Source organism: Triplophysa dalaica, chromosome 7 (assembly GCF_015846415.1).
Source record: "Triplophysa dalaica isolate WHDGS20190420 chromosome 7, ASM1584641v1, whole genome shotgun sequence".
Classification (NCBI taxonomy): Eukaryota; Metazoa; Chordata; class Actinopteri; order Cypriniformes; family Nemacheilidae; genus Triplophysa; species Triplophysa dalaica.
Genome location: NC_079548.1, coordinates 9,905,455 through 9,924,607, shown reverse-complemented (window position 1 = coordinate 9,924,607; position 19,153 = coordinate 9,905,455). Strand labels below are relative to the sequence as shown.

The 19,153-nt window shown below is 39.3% G+C and overlaps 2 protein-coding genes across 2 annotated transcripts; both read right to left on the bottom strand.

Moving 5' to 3' along the window:
- Positions 1-192: 192 nt before the first annotated feature.
- Positions 193-8,259, bottom strand: kat2a (K(lysine) acetyltransferase 2A). The gene is made up of 18 exons (XM_056752221.1): positions 7,959-8,259; positions 7,260-7,383; positions 6,839-6,984; positions 6,615-6,704; positions 6,325-6,506; positions 6,034-6,225; positions 5,848-5,954; positions 5,175-5,279; positions 4,950-5,086; positions 4,632-4,840; positions 4,340-4,466; positions 4,024-4,134; positions 3,797-3,940; positions 3,610-3,724; positions 3,482-3,518; positions 2,052-2,115; positions 1,888-1,972; positions 193-1,776 (listed from the first exon to the last, which is right to left on the bottom strand). Exons 1-18 carry the CDS (start codon positions 8,175-8,177, stop codon positions 1,583-1,585), a joined length of 2,388 nt encoding a protein of 795 aa, XP_056608199.1. The 5' UTR covers positions 8,178-8,259; the 3' UTR covers positions 193-1,582.
- A 307-nt stretch (positions 8,260-8,566) lies between these two features.
- On the bottom strand, positions 8,567-18,546 carry rab5c (RAB5C, member RAS oncogene family). The gene is made up of 6 exons (XM_056752223.1): positions 18,399-18,546; positions 14,236-14,596; positions 12,218-12,369; positions 11,168-11,290; positions 10,995-11,088; positions 8,567-10,056 (listed from the first exon to the last, which is right to left on the bottom strand). The coding sequence occupies exons 2-6, from the start codon at positions 14,402-14,404 to the stop codon at positions 9,929-9,931; spliced, it is 666 nt and encodes a 221-aa protein (XP_056608201.1). The 5' UTR covers positions 14,405-14,596; positions 18,399-18,546; the 3' UTR covers positions 8,567-9,928.
- Between the last annotated feature and the right edge of the window lie 607 nt (positions 18,547-19,153).

Sequence of the window (19,153 nt, the reverse complement as noted above, 5' to 3'; positions counted from 1 at the left end):
CAATATAAACACGATACGAATTTATAAAAAGTAGAAACTTAATAATGGAAAACTATGCTAAAGTTTTTGTCCCCCCCCCTTAAGTTCTGCTATTTGTAAATGACAGTTAATAAAGTTTGAATTATAATTCATGCTATTTATATGTTAATAACCAAAGCTGTTTAAATCAACAGATTCCACACAACAGAAGACCAGATATAAATAAAAACGTTTATTTCCAAAAAAAAAAAAACGGAACTATAGAAACAAAGTAGTTTACATGCATTTATGTAACCACATTAACTCACGCACGCCTGCCTGTCCCCAAATGAGGGGTTTCAGTGTCCCACAGTATACAGTGAACATGAAACAAAGCAACCAAAAATCAAGAACCCTGATAGTACAACAATACAACATTGTAGCAGTTTCTCCAAGTCTTGGTCCAAGTATGTGGCCAAAACAAAACTGGCGGTCATCTGCATGAACAGCAGTACTGGAAAATACTACAGTTCAACATAAAGGTTTGTGTAATTGTCCCCTCTGAGTATGTCAGGTATAGTAGCAGATACTGTATATATGTCTGTAATATTACCGTGATTATGGATTGTGGGTAAATCAATATTGAATTGCGTGACTTTGCTTCATAATGCCTGAGAAAGCTTTAAGTGAATTGGAACGAGTTTGTTGGTCCCAGGTGGGATGTTCGCTGGTTACATAAATGACACTGAATTTTAAATCTAAGAAAAACACCTTTATAAATTCACAACCACAGAAAACATCAACGGATGTTTACGCCTGCGGTCAAGACACAGCAAATTCTCAAATAAGAAAAATATGTTTTGCAAACAAAGATGAACACTTCATCAACGTCACTTACAAACTGGCAGACAGAAGTAACTGCCAAGGGGAATAAAGTACAAATTTTACTTAAAAGCCATCCGTCACGGAATGAGCTATAAAACACTTCAGCAAGAAACATTTTGTCATTCTCCCCCAAAAAAGCTGGAGCTTCCACTTCAACGATGAAAGAAACTTAAGGTTTAACTAAATATTGTCCTCATGTTTTCAGACATGTATTGAATAGGCACATCCTGTATGATGACAAACCGGCTTTTCGAATAAAGAGCTTTGGCTGAGAATGGTGGCATCACAGTGACATGTCAACTGTGACATCATCAAAAGCCAAATCTCGTCCGTTTTTGGCTGCAGCATCTCAGGTTAGGAGAGTTGTGCGAAGCGAAACCTGTTATGCAAGGAATCCATACAAAACTCGTGATGTGCATGAGTCATTTGTTTTTGAGGAAAACTGGCTACAGTCACTTCTTCCTCAGTGTAACACCCACATCGAACACATTTTCAGTTTCCATTTTCCCTCAAAGCATTGGCACTGCAACCACCACACATGATAACGTAACCTTGAGTTTTAAAACGTTACTGTAGGGAAAGAACATCAACGATTAAAAAGGAAACCGAAATTGAAAGCAGCACATTTGAACAGGTTTGGATTTGTAAAGGTGTGAAAAATTGTTTATAAGCGTGTCCGTGCGTGTGTAAAATTCTCTACTGTTCCTAACTGGTCCATTATTGTTGGATCGGAGGCCTGTCACTTCTCAATAAGCCCCGCTTCCTTCAGTTTGAAGTAGAAAAATTTCTCCAGCGTGTTGGCACACTTGCAGTACTCGCTGTCTGGAGGGTTGTACTCTCTGCAGTTTGTGATCACTCTCTGCAGGTCGGCGATAAACAGCTTTTTCGTCACATAATATCGGTTCTTTAGACGCTCAGTCATGGTTTTCAGGTCTGAGGAGGAAAGGTTTATTCAAATGTTAAGTTACCAGGTATAAATTCTATTTATAACTTCAGAATATTTACATATGGAGTACCAAATATGCAAATTACATGAGAACCCACCAATGGGAAAGCGAATGACCTCGTAATAGTCGGGGGCTTCAGATTTCTTCACAGGCTCCATGAAGGGCCATGCATCAGGATGTGTCTGTTAAACAAACATAGTTAAGAACATGATGAATGTATAAACTAAGAAATGATTCAGTGTGTAACAAAACAATTCTTACTTTAATCTGTGCAAGTAGATTCTTCAGCATATTGTAGAGAAGGTCTGGATCTTTCAGTTCTTTACTGCAGAAGGACCACACGCATAAACATACACAACATTAGGATACACTAGAACATGTCGTCAATGAGGTCACACAAACACACTCCTAAATAGCAACTGCGCAAGTCCTCTAGTTCACAAGACAAAATTAGCAGTGCAAAGGTCATGGGGTTAAATTTGAGGAAAACACATATAATGATGAGAGATGTGCAATTTTATAGTGTAAAACACATTGACTAAGTTTCTGACCTATAAAAATGTAAATATCCACATCATGGACCATACGAAAAGATATTGTGGCGGTTTGAATTGTACAGTCAAACCTAATTTATTCAGACACCTTTAACATTTCTCGCATTAACACATTATTTACTACAGTTTGGAAAATGGTAATAAAACGTGACAAGAACTTGGTAAAACTTTCAGAAAAAAATAATTCTTGACTGTTTTTAATGGATTAGGTTGAATAGCTGTCAGCTGTTAAATTTAAGTACAGTCCAATTTAGGGCAACCAGTTACCAAGCAACGCTTAATTTTGTTAAATCTGTGGTGTCAAAAGGTTGAATTAGAGATTAAAGAAAAAACATGTAAAGATCGGGTAACCTGATATTTCATGCATTCTGACTTCTTTACACTGTTAAATGTGCTGGCTTCTCATGCTTAACATGGTCGACTTGTTAAAAAACGAGTTGGACGTATGAAGTCGTATTTCTGTGCACTCCAACTTGTTTTGGAAAGTTTTAATAAGTCTGGATCCCCGTTTCGTAACTGAACGCGGTAAATCAAACTAAGTCATATGTCTGTGTTTTGTTGGCAATCACCCCAATTATTCAGACACGATAATGTTTTATATTGTTTTACGTGCATAATGTAACAAAAGCAAAGGGATTAATGCGATAATGTATCGTGTGCTCGTGCTGTAGTTCCGTCCCCCCTGCCTGCCTCCAGCATTTCATAAAAACGGAATACTCTCCGAAGTATGCAATACTACTGTTTTTTTCTCAAGATTAATATGAGATTGGCAGAAATTGCGTTATACCAGATCTTTAAGCAAAAGATGCTCAAGTAAAGTGACTGAATAATTTTTTGTCCCAAATATTTAACAATTTCACTGTTAGTATACTGTATGAAGACTTTTTGGGTATAATATCTCACAGTTTACATTATTTTGCTATCCTCACTTTCATAAATGACCTACGATGTCCTGCACCCACTAGTAAAAAAAGATTAAATATTATGGTGTCTAAATAATATTTGGTTTGACTGTATATTTTAAGACATGTAGTAAGGCATCACAGTCACATTGTGCAGCATTTCCACATTCATAGTTGTGTCTCATCTGGTAAGAACTTGTTGTAAGGTTTCATTATAAGTATTTAAAATCCTGACCTTTTCTCCTTAGCACTGGGTTTCCAACCAGTCTCTCCTAAAACAAAATTAACAAGACTGTGAGTGACAAGAGAATAAATAAATTTTGTGGTTGAATTATTTGTATATATGCACACACTCAAACTTACTGATGCCAGGAATACTTTCCACAGGAATCTGTCGCACTCCTTCTTTAAAGCAGGTGAGTCCCGGATAAACCTTCCTGATTTGATTCTGTTTCCTCTCAATTAGTTTCTTGATGATCTATAGCAGAGAAGCACAGATACAGAAACCATTGAACTCAAAAAGTTTCCAAGTATATTTGTGCGCTCTTACTTCTTTCTGCCTCTTTATGATGTGAGAGAGTTCTGTGTAGGGAATTCTGGGATTGAGCTCGCACTCCATCAGCGTGGCTCCCTCGTAGTCTTTGATGTAACCGAGGTAACGGGTCTTCGGCACTTTGATGTCTTTGGAGAATCCCTGCCAGCAACACAGTATTGAACAGATGATGTGCAATGGAAAAACTGGACTTGAGAGGTTTATGGAGGGGATAGACTCTGTACCTGTTTCTTGAAGTAACCGATGGCGTATTCATCAGCATAGGTGAGAAAGTACAGGATGCCATGTTTAATGTGATACTCCTTAAGATGATTCATCAAGTGTGTGCCATAGCCCTAAACACACATACAAAGCAAAAATAATAAAGACAATCACATAAATGAAAATAATGTATGTGCAATACAAATAATATTTCTACACAGTCTTGCACATGAGAAACACTCAAAACCACAATAGTAAACACAATAGACATTCTGTAACAGTCTACCCTTTGCAAGAGAATCAAAGTGGTCATGTAGCTTCTATTGCGTGTCTCCATACCTTGACCTGCTCATTTGAAGTGACCGCGCAGAAGACAATCTCTGTGAATCCCTGAGTGGGGAACATCCTGAAGCAGACGCCTCCGATCACACGGCCATCTTTAATCAGAGCCAAAGTCTTGTGCTTTCTGTGGCCACACAGAGGTCATGAGATCAACAGAGCACATCACTCCACAGAATCTACAACCTGTCTCCTTTTAACAATGATGAACAGGCAGATAGTTCCAGTTTGGGGAATACAGTGGACACTTTGGAAAAAGGGAGGGAGAGGTCAAAGTTCGCTGCAAACTTACGGGTCAAATACAAGTCGCGTGATGTACTCTTTGGGCATGCGGGGAAGTTGGTGTGAGAAAACATTCTGAAGGCCCACGAGCCACATAAGAATCTTCTTATTGGACTTCTGAGAGAGAGAGTTACCAATGACATGGAACTCAATGATGCCTCGCCTCTCCTCCAGACGGGCCGTCTCATCACGAGCTGCGTTGGCTGACAAAAGACTGGTCTGAAAAAACAAACCAAAATACAGTGTTTGTACATAAATCATTGTCAATCAAATGTATGATACATTTGTAAATGTAATAGTCAATTAGAACGAAGGGATGACATCTGACCTCTGGTCCCAGCATTGCAGCGGGGTCTGTTATGGTCTTCATGACTTCATTGACCAGCTCCATGGGAATGTCGCCCATCACTCGGATCCGCTTGGCATCCTCCAGAGTCAAAGCTTCTGGAAGCTTGCGCTTCTCTCCTAAGACATCAATGAAGATTTGCAACATAAAATCAGGGCACATTACATTCTTAATCATTTTTAATTAATTTCAATTAAATGATCTCACCTGTTATGGGTTCAGAGGAGGTCGAGTCCAAACCAGACCCAGCAAGAGCAGAACCACTGGTGCACTTACTGAGAGGAGAACCAGACACTGCCACAGGACTGAGCACTGAGAGAGAGAGAGAGATCATTGATCAAACTAGATCTTCTGCAAAACCAAATCCATTCCAATCCATTAGTCAACAGGATCTGGTTAGTGTGAAAGCATTTTTATGATCTGATATGCAGTTCATCCTTTTAAAGCTGTGGGTTGGGTTACCAGTTTGGTTCTGTCTTAGTCTTTTCATAGAAAGCGAACTGCTATTGACAGCTACAGTTGCCACTCGAATGCACATCAGCACTTATGTAAATGACACCAACAAACAGTTCAATACAATCAGAGCAAGTGTGAAAATGCACTCAAGCTCCCCGTATTTTCATTGTTAGCTCACCCCCCAATTTTTTTTACTCGCCCTCTTTTCATCCGCAGAACACAAAAGAGGATATTTTGCAGAATGTTGTGAACTGGCCCCATTCACTTGCATTGGTTTTGTGTCCATACAATAGAAGTGAACGGGGGCCAGTGCTGTTAAGTTACCAACTTTGTTCAAAATATCTTCATTTCGTGTTCTGTGGAAGTGTGAACTGTGGTTTGAAATGACAAAAGGGTGGTAAATGATTTTTTTTTTAAATCATACCAGTCTGATGGCCCAGCTGCGTCCCCTCTGATGCCGGCATGGTGAAATCAGCCTCCCAAATAGGTGAATTCTCCCCATAGATCTCTTCTTCCAACATAGAGAGAAACCTAATACACATGTACACAATTAAGCCATGAGGAAGTTATGACGAGGGGTGTGCGACATTGAGACAGTCAAGCATCTCACTTGGGGAAGTGTGTGAGGATCAGGGTGCGCTTCTCTGGTGGCAGCTTGTCTTTCTCCACTCTGAATTTCTCCAGTAACTGTCTTCTTGTGATGGTGAAGATGGACTTGAGCAGACTACGTCCGAACACCTGACACGTCTCATACCGCGGCAAACTGTCATTACTCTGAGGAACATGACAGTAACACAGCCACCTGCAACACGCACATGCAAATTTGATTTGAAAAAAATCCATATTCATTTAAACATACATTTAATTCCCAGAAACAACAATAGAAAACAAGGTGGCACACCTGGTGTAATCCACTTTGTAAGCGGCGGCATCCTCTTTCTGAGCTCTCTGACGGAACTGTGACGGCGTCTCCAGCTTCCAGTAGTTCAGACAGAGCAGAAACATCTTACTGAGCTCATACATAGTCTGTCTCTCTTTAGGAGCCAAATGACTAAATTTATACTGAACAAAGTTCAACACCCCCTGAGAGGAACAAGAGCAGCAATCATTTTAGGTTTACAGAGAGAAAGCATCAATCACACATAAATAATGACCTGATGTTTTTGACTATGCCCTCTCTTCCTCACCAACCTGTTCTATGTTGGGTTTTTCAAAAGGAGGACTACCAAGAGATCCTTCTACCACTGGCTTCCCCATCTGCAGGATACACTTCCTCAGCAACTAATAAAAAAACAAACGCAGCCACAATGTTATCAAATAATTCACCCAAAGAGCAAAAACAGACAAAGAACTAAAACCCATGATCCACTGATGAAGAAAAGGAGGAGACGTGTTGACGACTAGTGTTTGTTTACCTTAAACAAATAAAAGTAGACTTGCTTGGTGTCCGTGTCTTCTTCTTTATGAACGGACATGAAAAGATTCTCCACGTCCACCACCATCCCCAACAACCTGTTGATCTCCTCTTCAGACACGTTCTCTAGATGAGACACGTGTTCCGCTACAGACACAAGCATGCATGAGAAATGTAAACATCCCATAATGCAATGGAAAAAAATAAACTATGGAAATATCTTGTATGTCATTTATCCGGCGGCCGCTTATACAGCAATCCTCAAGATTACATGCAAGCTTGATACTTTTAGGAATTTAGATGACATGTATTATATTTGGACTTATGCATATTCATTAGACACACCTTGTTTAAAAAATACACCGTTCTGCATCCACGATAGTGTGTCGTTAACAGAACAGGTGTACATTTATTTCTCTTACCCAAAGAGTGGCCACAGCTTCGACAGACCTCTGTCAGACTGGCCGCATTCTGCTGGAGCTCCATACGAGCGGCGGTGGGTGGATTAGGGTTCTTCCACCCATTGCACTTGCAAGAATCATTAGCCTGAAGTCAGATAACAAAGCTGAGATTTAACAACCAGACCAGAGTTAACCTTGAGTAGTGATTATAATCAAAACACGAAATGTACTGATTTAATAGCTCACATTGATTTACGCCACACAGAATATATAAATAATCTGTCTCTTCCCTTAAATAAAATACACACATTCTAATGGACTTGTATTAGTTTGAACAAAAACTATAATGGTTTCTGGAGGGTCTTGGTAATGTGTTTGGTTTTATTGCTGGGAGAACTCAATTAAATATTGCAAGAATAATGCCCTAGACAAATGAATTTGAAATGGTTTAAATAGTACATAGCTAATAGTTCATAATAGACTTTGCAATGAAAATTATTTTATTTTTAGCAGTGCACAAAATACTGCCCAGATATCCAGCTCTACTCTACAAAACAAGAATCTCCTTAAATCGTAAACATTCAACCATCTCGTGCTAACTAAATTATGACTTGCATGTCACGTGTGTTTGCAACGTTAATAGTTGACAGGTTATTAGCGCAATGGGACGTGACAGGCCCGGATACTCGCTCTATTGTCATGGGTCGAGCCCTGGTTTACCTTGCAGGAAGAAAACACTCCGAGTTTCTCCAGCTTCTTCGCCCTAGGAAACGCACGGACTTGCGCTTTCTTCTGGCTGGACCACTGTTGTTGACTCAGGCCCGGTCGGGCTGGGTCACTGCTCCCGGCTACGGGATTCGAGGTGGAACCTGCCGACCCGCTAGTCTGGGCTTGATGAAGCCGGGGCTGCGCGGAGGTTTGTGCAGCCGGGTCCGCCATAACAGCAGCCTCACGTTCTCCTTAAAGATCACAACGCTCACTTCCACCTCGCGTGTCGAATCAATAAAGTTTTTTGACGGTTTTCGGTGCGCATGCGCGTTGTCAGAGAATGCCGGGAGATGAAGTACTACAAGCAATACTGCAGACTTCTGTATCGTCGAATTGTTGTTTCCACCAGTGGGCATTAAACACTACAGATAGTTAATGCCACTTTAAAAATAACTGTTTACAAACTAGCTAATGATTAAAACCGTTCAAATTTATTTAAAAAGGGGGTTTGATCTTTAGATAATCAAAGGGCATACGAAACATGCAATATCCATAGCACAATTTTCTGTTGTTATACATACATTGTGCACATTTGCAAAGACAACACAGTAGACATGATGTATACCTCCCCTCCTTTATTGGTAAAATTACAAGGTCTATTAGGTTTGTGTTTTTTTTTATTGATTCGTCCATTTTCTCCCTCATTCATCAGACCCCGCTTTGGACAACTGCGTCACTGTTCACATTTGTTGTGCTAGGTCACAGGTGATGCTGAAAATGCATGTTGGAAGAGAGTCCTTCAACATGAAACGGGAAGGAATGGACAGAAAAATATTGACTGACAGGACAAAGACCCAGTGCACTCAAGCAGACCATATGTACAAGAAAACAAATTCTTACAAAGGTGCTGAATTGAAATTGGCTAATGATTGGGGTCTTATTTGCAGAAAACAATTAGAAAAAAACATATACAAATACAGCAACATTATCCTTTCCCCCTTTAATAATTCTGTCATTAAACATGATTTGGTCAGTGGAGTCCAATTTTGCCTTAATGTCATTTGTATGCATTTAATCCATATCACAATGATTCAAGAATGTTTTCATTAATGCAAAGGACAAAAAAACAAGACAATGGAGTTATACCACCTGTTAATGCACTATAGATATACAAGTAGATATATGTAACTGATTAGAAAAGAATTCTAGACTATCAAATCATATACTGGTTTCAATTGTGCTGTAGTAGTGGATGTCTGATAGACTAATACAATAAAAATAATACAGAATCTATAGAAGAGCTGGACACGGATTGAAAATAATAGCCTTTTCTCTCGTTCTCCAATCTTTCCTTCATTATCTGACATGGTTACACTAGGAAGGAAGGATGTGATAAAGAGAAGCCTGCAAATGATGATGTGTAACTCAATACTGGCAGTATGCATCCACCGAATGGGAGTGCAAGTTTAAATAGCGGCCTCACCACTAAATTTTTCATACAAACATGAGCGAATTTCAGGATAGGGAATTCAAGAGCTTGGACTTGCAGACTTGTTTCCCCTCCAGCAGCACTTTGGATCTTCTCTCATGAAGAGAGACCAAAGCTTTTGTTTAAGTGCAATCGGTTGGAGCTGATCAGTTGTTTTCATGTTTCGTCAGAAATTCTATTCACGACAAAACGAATGGCTCTGAAAATCATAGATGGCAGAAACATGTCATGTGTTTGTTTGTTTGCATGTACTGTTAAGAGGGAAAACTTGTCAAAAAATTAAGAGTATCAGTAAGTATCGATTGCCCCTTTTCCATTTCCGAAGTAGAAACTTATGGCCTGTCTGTTACAGTCTAACGGGCCATAGTTTAGAGCTTGATCATAAGTGAAGGGATCTCGCACTATGGGTTCATACTGTGTTTGTGTGCCTGTATCAGTCCTTGGGTGCATCTGCCAGCTAATTGGTGCATCTGCCAGCTAATTGGTCCAATGTTTAGTTGCCGCCTCCACAGCACTGGCCAGTTCTGCCCTGAGGTGCTGTCTCCTGCAAGTCAACACCTCCCCTAGCACGTCCACCACTCCCTGCTCCACCCTGTGGTTCGTTCTTTGGGAGCTTCTTGGCTAAACACAGAAAATTGAGAAGTAAATAAAAAGAATCCCATAAGCATTAGTCACACATATATCTGTATCCTTCTGTTTAAATAAGTAAAGAAAAATGCGACAATAGCTGTAAATCACGGTTTTGCATAAATAAAGAATTAAAACTAGGGATGCACCGATACCGATACCAGTATCAGGAATCGACCCGATACCAAGCTCATGTACTCGTGCGCGTACTCGTAATGACACACCGATAGCAATGACCGATACCTCACGTGATGCAGATAACGCGGACGGAATCGAGGAATCCAGGCATAAAAACAGAATATGATGTACAACACGGAATGGCACTGAATCTGGGAAACGTATTATTTCCTAACAAGAAATTAGCGCTGAACCGTTAACATCTAACAAAATATTCAGACACTGTTTAAATATGTATTCTGCTTGTTTTGCGTGACTGTGTGTGACTGCAGTTGTGTGTACTGAACCTGAATGCGAGGGGCCACGAATACATAAACACCATTTCTCTTAACTTAAACAGACATTCTTTGCAGCGTTCTGTCAAAATAAAAGTCCGGTTGACTTGAACAAGTTATAATACACTCGCATTTTACCACACCACCCCCCTCGAATTGTTTATAATTCGACCACAGAGTATATTGTTTACTTTAGTAAACTGAAGTAAATGTGCTAGTAAAATTGTGCTACTTATCATAAAAATGTTTTACTTAATTTAAGTAGACCTAAAAACAAAAGAAAAAAATGACCAGTAAGATACTGGTTTATTAACATAATTGTACATTATACAGGCATCGTTTATAGGTATCGGTGAGTACCAGAAAAAAATATCGGTACTCGTACTCGGTCTATAAAAAATGGTCTCGGTGCATCCCTACTTAAAACGAAAAGCAGCATTTGCTTGAGAAGGCGTGACCATGCGGCAGCACCGATCATACCGATAGCCATGAAGATCTCGTTCACGTTCATGGCGGTCTTCGCTGAGGTCTCCATGAACAGTAGGCTGTTGTCATCTGCGTATGATTGTGCCTCCTATAAAAGCATACAGATGTGTTAGAAACATTCAGGAGCTGTTAAACAGAGTCCATCTCACATTCACACACACATGTACCTGAAAGTCAACAGCTCTCTTGTTGGCCAGATCGGCCTTGTTACCAGCCAAAGCAATGACGATATTTGGGCTTGCCTGACGCTGCAGTTCCTTCACCCAGTTTTTTGCTCTAGTGAATGTGTCCTAAAGAGAAAACAGCAGTAGAGTAATTGAACTACTTAAGAAGGAGCATTCTTACACACTTAAATTATCTTAAGAGTGATCTTATCTGTTGTCTTAAGAACAGTTTTGTGAATCCGGCCACTGACTTACAGTAGATCAACTAAAGCTACTTTAGTTAAAACATGCATTGATCTTTAATGGTTTTAAAAAACTACAAAATTATGGACAACTTATTTATAACAGGAACCATACATTGTAAAAATGTTTATTGTTCACTACACTTTTTATACAAGCTATAAAACATTTGTATTAAGCTTCTCTTGTGCTTTAAATGTTAGAAGAAATATAGGAAGAGTTGCAAGAATTTTGAAAGCGTAAAGGGACAGTTCATCCAAAAACAGAACAAAGAAATTTATAAAGCAATTAGTCCAACAATGCTAGTCAATGGTGAACTGTTTGGTTACAAGCATTCTTCCAATTATCTTTCTCTGTGTTTATCACAACAAAGAAATGTATACAGATTCGGAACTACTTCAGAGTGACTAAATGAAGACAGAATTTTAATTTTTGGGTGATCTGTTCATTTAAAACCACAAAATGCTTAAAAACTCTATGTTGGTGGTCCTAAAGCTTGAAGAGAAATAAATGCACCTCCACTAAGCCGCAAAAGTCTGACTGCATCCGGGAGAATAATAATTAACCTCAGCAGTCAGTCAGGTGAAACCTTATTATTCAGACCTTACCCTTCTGCTGAACACAGCCTGTGATGTCAGCCTTTATTAGTGCATGTGCACATGATGCAGTACCGGCAAAAGTCACATTGCAGCTAAGGCTTATATAGCTCCCATGGTGAATGATTGCCTCTACAACTTTTTACAACTCAACAACTGCTTTATCTGCAGTCTTTGAGTTAACAGTTTTAATTGAGTTCAAATTCATGATGCTTACTGTGTTCGTAATGTCATAGACGACGATGGCCGCTTGGGCTCCTCTGTAGTACATAGGGGCCAGGCTGTGGTATCGCTCCTGTCCGGCTGTGTCCCAAATCTCAAACTTTACTGTTGTATCATCCAGGCAGACTGTCTGTGTGAGGAAAGCAGCTAGAAATAAAAGAGAAACAAATAAATTTGTGGCATAATGATAAGGTGTATCAATTACGTTAAACATTACAATTTAACCATTTCCTTAATTCTCGGTGTTATAAATATCAGATGAACATGTGGAGGAAGAATGAGAAGAAAGATGCAACAAGTAACCTACAAAGTGAAAGCAATGTACAAAAATATGTATTGACTGGAAAATGTGAAACATCTACATGTTTAGTCAGCAGTGCTTGCTAAGAGTAGGTGTCATCATTACTATTGCTCATATTGCTAATGAAGTTTTTCCAAAACTCTTCAATACTGCATCATGTGCTCCAATCTTTCAGCTTCTTGGGCATATATGTGCATTTACTGGTGGATGCTGAAACATGTTAATAAAAAATATTTTTGCAAAAGGAGTCTTGGAAACCTAGCATTGTGGCATCAACATCTGCATTTAATACAGAATATTTTTACAAATCCAGCGGACATATTAGGGCTCAAACAAAGGACGTGTGTGACTAAAATAAATAAAAAAAGAAACACCTAGCAAATTTCTAATCCCTGTGTACCGAGTCAGATCCCCTGGTCACATGTTTCAAGCTCACATAAATGTTTCCAGTGCATCGAGCACTGTGACCTTTCACCAGCTCACTGATGACAGGATGATGGCATCAGAAGAAAAAAACTACTGGGATAAAAAGTGCTGAGGATTTCCTTATTCTCAGACCTGTGTAAGCATGTGGTATCCTGCCTGTACAAAATGTCCCCTACTGCATTTTCCTTTGTCTTTCGTTACTAAAAATTCTTACTTTAATAAATTAATACTTATTTCTTCATTTACTTCATTTACAAACTTGTATGACTTTCTTTCTTCTGCAGAACACAAAATATATTTAAGACATCGTTGATAACCAAACAACATAGGCCCCCACTAACTTCAATTGTATCGACACAAATCACTGTCATTTCTCAAAAAAATCTTCTTTTGTGTTTCACAGAAGAAAGAGTCATACAAAGGTTTTAAATGAAACCAATCCTATTCACTAAAAATCTCTAAAATGGATCACAACACACACAGGAAACCCCATTGTTGATCATTTCCCTTTCCTTAGACGCCAAACTGCTTCCTCTTCCTTAGACCTAAATCCATATTTAAAACTGCGTAATGTTTCTAGGTGTACTTGATGCGTAGGTTTATAGTGTGTGTGTGCGCACGTGTTTGATTATGAGATCTATGCACACGTGAATTTGCGGTTTGTTTAACAGAGCAGTATAACCCATTTAGTAGGCAGGTGATTGCAGTAAGAACCTGCTTTTCCTCTTTTGACTTTGATCAAACCATAGAACACAAACCGAGATAAAAGTATATCAGTTTGCCATCTCCCAAGACATTAAAACTATTTTATCAGAGCTCCAGACTGCGACCAAATCGCATTTTGCAACCAGTTTTTGAGACAGCGTGAGCATATTTACAAGAACTCGCGGATGTACGACCTGCAAATTTGGAATTTCTACCATTTGTTATTTAATGTGGAAAGACGAGAAGATCTTGAGCCCACCAGTGTAGGCTGTGTGTCTGTGTGTGATTAGTCAACCATCACAGAGTTTGATGTGCTGTATGCGTACGCAAAAGGGATGTGCGGACAACAGCAGACCCTGATGATGACATCAGGCAGGGGAATCACGATGCCGGCCCAACATCGTGAAGGCTGTCAGCCACCGCCAATGGCCAATGTCATCATCTATCAGCCCAACCCCAGTGGAGCCGTGTCTTTTTTTGTTTTCTTAACCATAACATAGTCATTACAGATGCGTTGATGAACCACGGTGCCAAAACTGAACGTTTTGTCTTTTTACTGAAAATCGCACACACTTTCTCACCTCCAATGGTGCTCTCCTGGTACTCGTGAAACTGGCCCTTGACAAAGCGCAGCACCAGGCTGGACTTGCCCACGGCAGACTCTCCAAGCAAGACCAGCTTAAACTGGCAGATTTTGTTCCCGACGGGGGCAGCACCGTTGGTCCGCGCTGGTCCACCTCGCCCCGCCATGCCGATAGGCTGGACACAGAGGAGTTGAGGGCTGTATGAGGAACTGGATCTGAGAGGGTAGAAGATCCTAATCCAGGTTCAATTTAGCTCAGAGGATGACAGGATGAAGAGGGACAAAAGCGAGAGAGAATCAGGCTGAGAAAGGGAGAGGATGAGAACGACGAAGAGATGACCTCCGGTGGATGAATGAACCTGGAGAAAGAGCAGAGAAAAAAAGTTAATCAACAAAACACATTGAACAAATAAAAAAAACATAAGTTGTTAAAGGAGACGAAAAAAATCTAAAATAAAACATCCCTAGATTGCACCAGAACCAGTAGCCTTATCAAAACAGTCCAGGTTACAAACCAACCACGCTGTTCAGCAATTACAGATAAAAGCATCAAAACGAAAACATATCCAATAAATATCAGTGTCATCATGTCACACACAGACTAACCTACAGCCTTAATAACCAGCACTTATCAGTGATGCCTAACCACCTCTTCAATATCGACTGATAAGATGTCGTGAACAGGTCAGGACCCAAGTTGTAATTTCAGCATGTGTTTTTTTGATAAGCGTTTTGTTTGTGACACATAAACACACATTCAGATGTGCCAAACTCTGGACGTCAGCCTGTATGCTCATGTTCGTTATACTTTCACACCCAAAGAACGGAAACCGTATTAACCGCAAAGTTATTTTTGTCTAGAAATGATACATTATTTAGTTAAGTTCATTAGAAACGTTAGTGGCCTCTTTAAGCAGACTTACAAAATGCCATCAACATAACAAAGCAATAATGTAACCGCTAAAAATGATGACAGAAGAGCAATAGATAGAAAAACAAAACTCATGCTGAGGTTATTATTTCAGCTTATTAAAGATGGAGGAAGATTTTCTTCCAGCAGTGGCAGACAGTGGGACTACGAAAAATAGATGCTGATAACGGATGGATGGAGCTCCATAATAAGCAGGAGAAGGTATTGAGGCCTCTATAATTAGGGACGTGAATCAAAAACATTGCTTTAAAATGACAGAATACCTTAATTTCCATCCTTTCCATTTATTCAAAGTACACAATAACAACATTTGGGCAACATCTACAGATCATTTAACAGCTTGAAGGGCCTAAAGGTCAATCAGAGCAGTAGTAAAGAAAGTATTTATGGGCTTGGTGATGTCGCTGCCAACATCAGGTCTTGAGGTCTAAGCCGAAGCATGTGACCGGGTTTAAAAATGTCTCACACACGGTATTTCTACAAACTTTATAGATTCAACACACCTTTTAATCAGTGGGTAAAACACACCTTTTAATCAATGGGTAAAACCTATCTAGAAATGTGCAAATGTCTGCCAGAAAGATTCATGCACTTATTGAGGCCAGGATAAGGTCCAACTGGGATAATGGCACCATTCAGGAAGAGCAGAAAGAGAGAGAATGTTTATGAAATATTAATGTTATATCCATACGTGGTGCCTCACAGTTTCTTTCATTGGCCTTGCTTTAATAAAAAACAATATTAATCAAATGAAGGTTCTAATTTTGCATTAGCATTTTACTGAAAAAGGTTAGCATCAGTTTATTCTGAAACTAAATGATCAAACTGAATCCCCAAAACCCTCTCCAAAGAATGCCGCTGTTATGTCCTGTAATCTCACCTACCTCTCTTACAATATTCTCATTACTATCAGAATTAACATGCTTCATTTCCTTGCTGACATGTGTCGTTCTGAAGTGCTGGCAGCAGCATTCCAATTATCGTGACTCACTTCCTGTTTACGTAAAATGTCATAATTCTCCAGGAGGGGAAAAGGAAATACTTTGTAGAAAAAAACGGAAATCACACGCATCAACATGAGACTGTATTCAGATCGTTCAAGGGTATGAGTGTGTGTGTACGGTCTGTCTATCTAAGAAGTCGTTGTCCTTTTGAAGAGCAAACATTTAGATAGGACACACCCGAGCCCTGCCCAGAAGCCTGCCGGGGGTTAACTGATGCCGTCAACAGCTGCCTTCATTAATAATACAACCTAACAGACGCTATTATGGGTATCTTACAACAATAATAAAAACCATTACATTTATGTGGACGCATTTCGACAGTCAACAGCTTTTTGCAAACTCTCTGTCTGTTTGCGTAGGCAAATGATCATTATAGTAATCCATTTGTGCTCCAATTGTTCCTATTCATTAGAGCTGCTTCATTTTCTAAGGAGCATCAATTCAAACATTTCATATTTAGATCAGCAGGTCTGGGTTATTCAGACACAGTAGGCGGTTTGTACTTTCCACCTAAACGTTTCCACGTATCGCAGGGGTCATAGACATTCCTGTAAGCGTTCGGTCATGTACCAGATAGGGTTCTTTCAGACAGGCGAGAACATGATCGGTTTATAACAACATAAAGGTCATAATCATAAACAGAGAAGTAGAACAAGATCACATATCTGATTGTGGAAGTATCCTCGATCACAAGACACCCTTGGTATGAGTGAGTAATTAGCCATATTTGACGTTGGGCATTTGAATCTAATAAACATTTTAAATTGATTGTTTTAAAACACATTATTAATGAATTACAAGGCCTCAAGCTGTTACAAGGCATGCTGGGAAAAGACACTACGCTCTTCGGAGCAGAACCAGGAGTGGAAAGCAATATTCTGTACTTGTTTGAATGCCTCGGGTGACACCCAAAATAAGACAAGCTCAATTGTTCAAATGAAATTCGTTAAAAAGTTCAATCCCGTTTGAACAACAAGCGACATATTTTATATAAGATAAGCAAAGCATTTATTATACCACAACACAATGTATTTATAGATAACCCAACTACAAAGATACAATATCACCATGTCTATATGCTCTATCATTTACCATACAATCATGACCTTGTAAAACAGCTTGAAGAACGCAGGTTTCAATGGTCATGTGTTCATCAAGTGTCTCTAGTGAACAAAAGTTCACTATATTTTGCACAGGACAGTGAATAGGAGTTATGCAAGTGCACTTAAAAACGTCAGCATATCAAAGGTTGAGTGTATGAAAAGGAAGATCACATAGTCAACAACAGAGATGATATGTTTTTACTTAAGTTAGTTTAAATAGATTTTTTTTTAACTGTCAGCTCTTGATAGTAATATTGCCATTCTTATAATTCATCAGCAAGTTCACATATCAGCACATTCGCGCTCATAAGTGATGACTCATCGAGCTGACCTGTCAATCAAACCTTAAGTTACCACCAGCTGAACCACAGGCGAAGGACACGCCTACGACGTCCAACCTTTGAACTTAAGAGTATGTACAGAATTGCATTTAGATTTACAGATAAAGTCCGTCACAAACGATTGACACCTAATGGAACAATTGGTCTGGTCATCGTTTTATTTTTGGGTTGCTGCGGTCAAGACCGAAATCCACGCAGGCATGTATTGACTTCCTGAGAAGTCTGATGTCTTTCGCTTCTAATTTGTCCCACCCACGAGCTTTGACCACAAGCATTCTACTGAAAGTCAGTATGTTAACCTGCTGCATTGACATTAAAGGACAGGGATGCTACAAACTTGTATAAACACGTAGATTAACGTTTTGGGAAGTAACACAAACGGCGATAAACGGAGATGCGCAAAACACGACTGTTAGTTTTGGAAATGCCACGATAACCACGACGCTCCGCTGCTGATGATAAAACTTCAGAGCTGCTGATCGGGAATCAGATCGAGACTCGAACACAGACCCTTTGACACATAATTTACTGTATAATGTAACGTTATACGTCCACACGCACACTGAAGCCTCGTTGATAAACGTGATGTAAGATACGTATACACACAAAGTGAAAGATATAAATACAGAGGCCTGAATTATTCAATTATTATGTCGTACAGAGGAGCGGCACAGGCAGCATCAGCTAACGTTAACAGTCCAGACAGTTCGTCTGTATCGGTAAACAACGACAAGCTGCCAATAACCTCAGTCAGATCGACACAAGCATCAGACAGCGGTTACCTTTAGATGGGAGTGCTGCTTGCTTTCTCCTTCTCTCCTTAAAATCCCTGGGTGACAGTCTGAAATAAAACCACCTCCTGCAGCCTGAAACGTCTCCCGTCGACGGGCCTTGGCCTTCACTTCCGCTTTGAGGAATTAACTTCCGTGATCCGCCTTCTTCTGACGGGGTTGGGCTTGTTTTTGACAGACGTTTTGGTGACCAATAAAATAGGCGATTTCTGTAGTTAGGGCAATATTTTTTTTTATTAAACCTTTTAAATGACTCACAATAGCTTATAGTGTCACCCCATAACGTTATGTTGTATTTTGGATTACGCTGTTTTTTGTAAAAGGCAAACAATATAACATTAAACTTGAACCTTTTCATTTATAATAAAAAGATTCTGTCAGCAACACTGCTCCAATAAACGGTCACATTTTTACAACATGATCCGAGAGTAAGTCTCGGGTGTAATTACCAAAGTTGATATTTTTTAAGTATGTCGTCCAGCTAAATAATAATTATAATAATACGTATTATAAATAAATACATTAGATATTTAAGGATTTATAAAGAAAAAGTGCCCCCATTGAAGAATCCCCCATAAAAGCCTTTTTTTGTACATATACACTTATCAAAAAATATATTCACTTAATGTATTATAAAAATAAATCTTATCTTTTTCTCTTTGTCTGTATTAACAAATAAAAAAACGAATATAGATTATTATTTTATTTATGATAGTCTAAATACAAGATATACTATAATAAATAAG

Coding starts and splice junctions, on each gene's coding strand:
- kat2a (XM_056752221.1), bottom strand. CDS start 8,177: ATGGCGGACCCGGCTGCACAAACCTCCGCGCAGCCCCGGCTTCATCAA. Junction 5,955..6,033: donor ATCCTCACACACTTCCCCAA/GTGAGATGCTTG, acceptor CATGTGTATTAG/GTTTCTCTCTATGTTGGAAG. Junction 4,841..4,949: donor CTGCAATGCTGGGACCAGAG/GTCAGATGTCAT, acceptor TTGTTTTTTCAG/ACCAGTCTTTTGTCAGCCAA.
- rab5c (XM_056752223.1), bottom strand. CDS start 14,404: ATGGCGGGGCGAGGTGGACCAGCGCGGACCAACGGTGCTGCCCCCGTC. Junction 11,291..12,217: donor TCTATGACATTACGAACACA/GTAAGCATCATG, acceptor TTTTCTCTTTAG/GACACATTCACTAGAGCAAA. Junction 10,057..10,994: donor CGAGATCTTCATGGCTATCG/GTATGATCGGTG, acceptor TTCTGTGTTTAG/CCAAGAAGCTCCCAAAGAAC.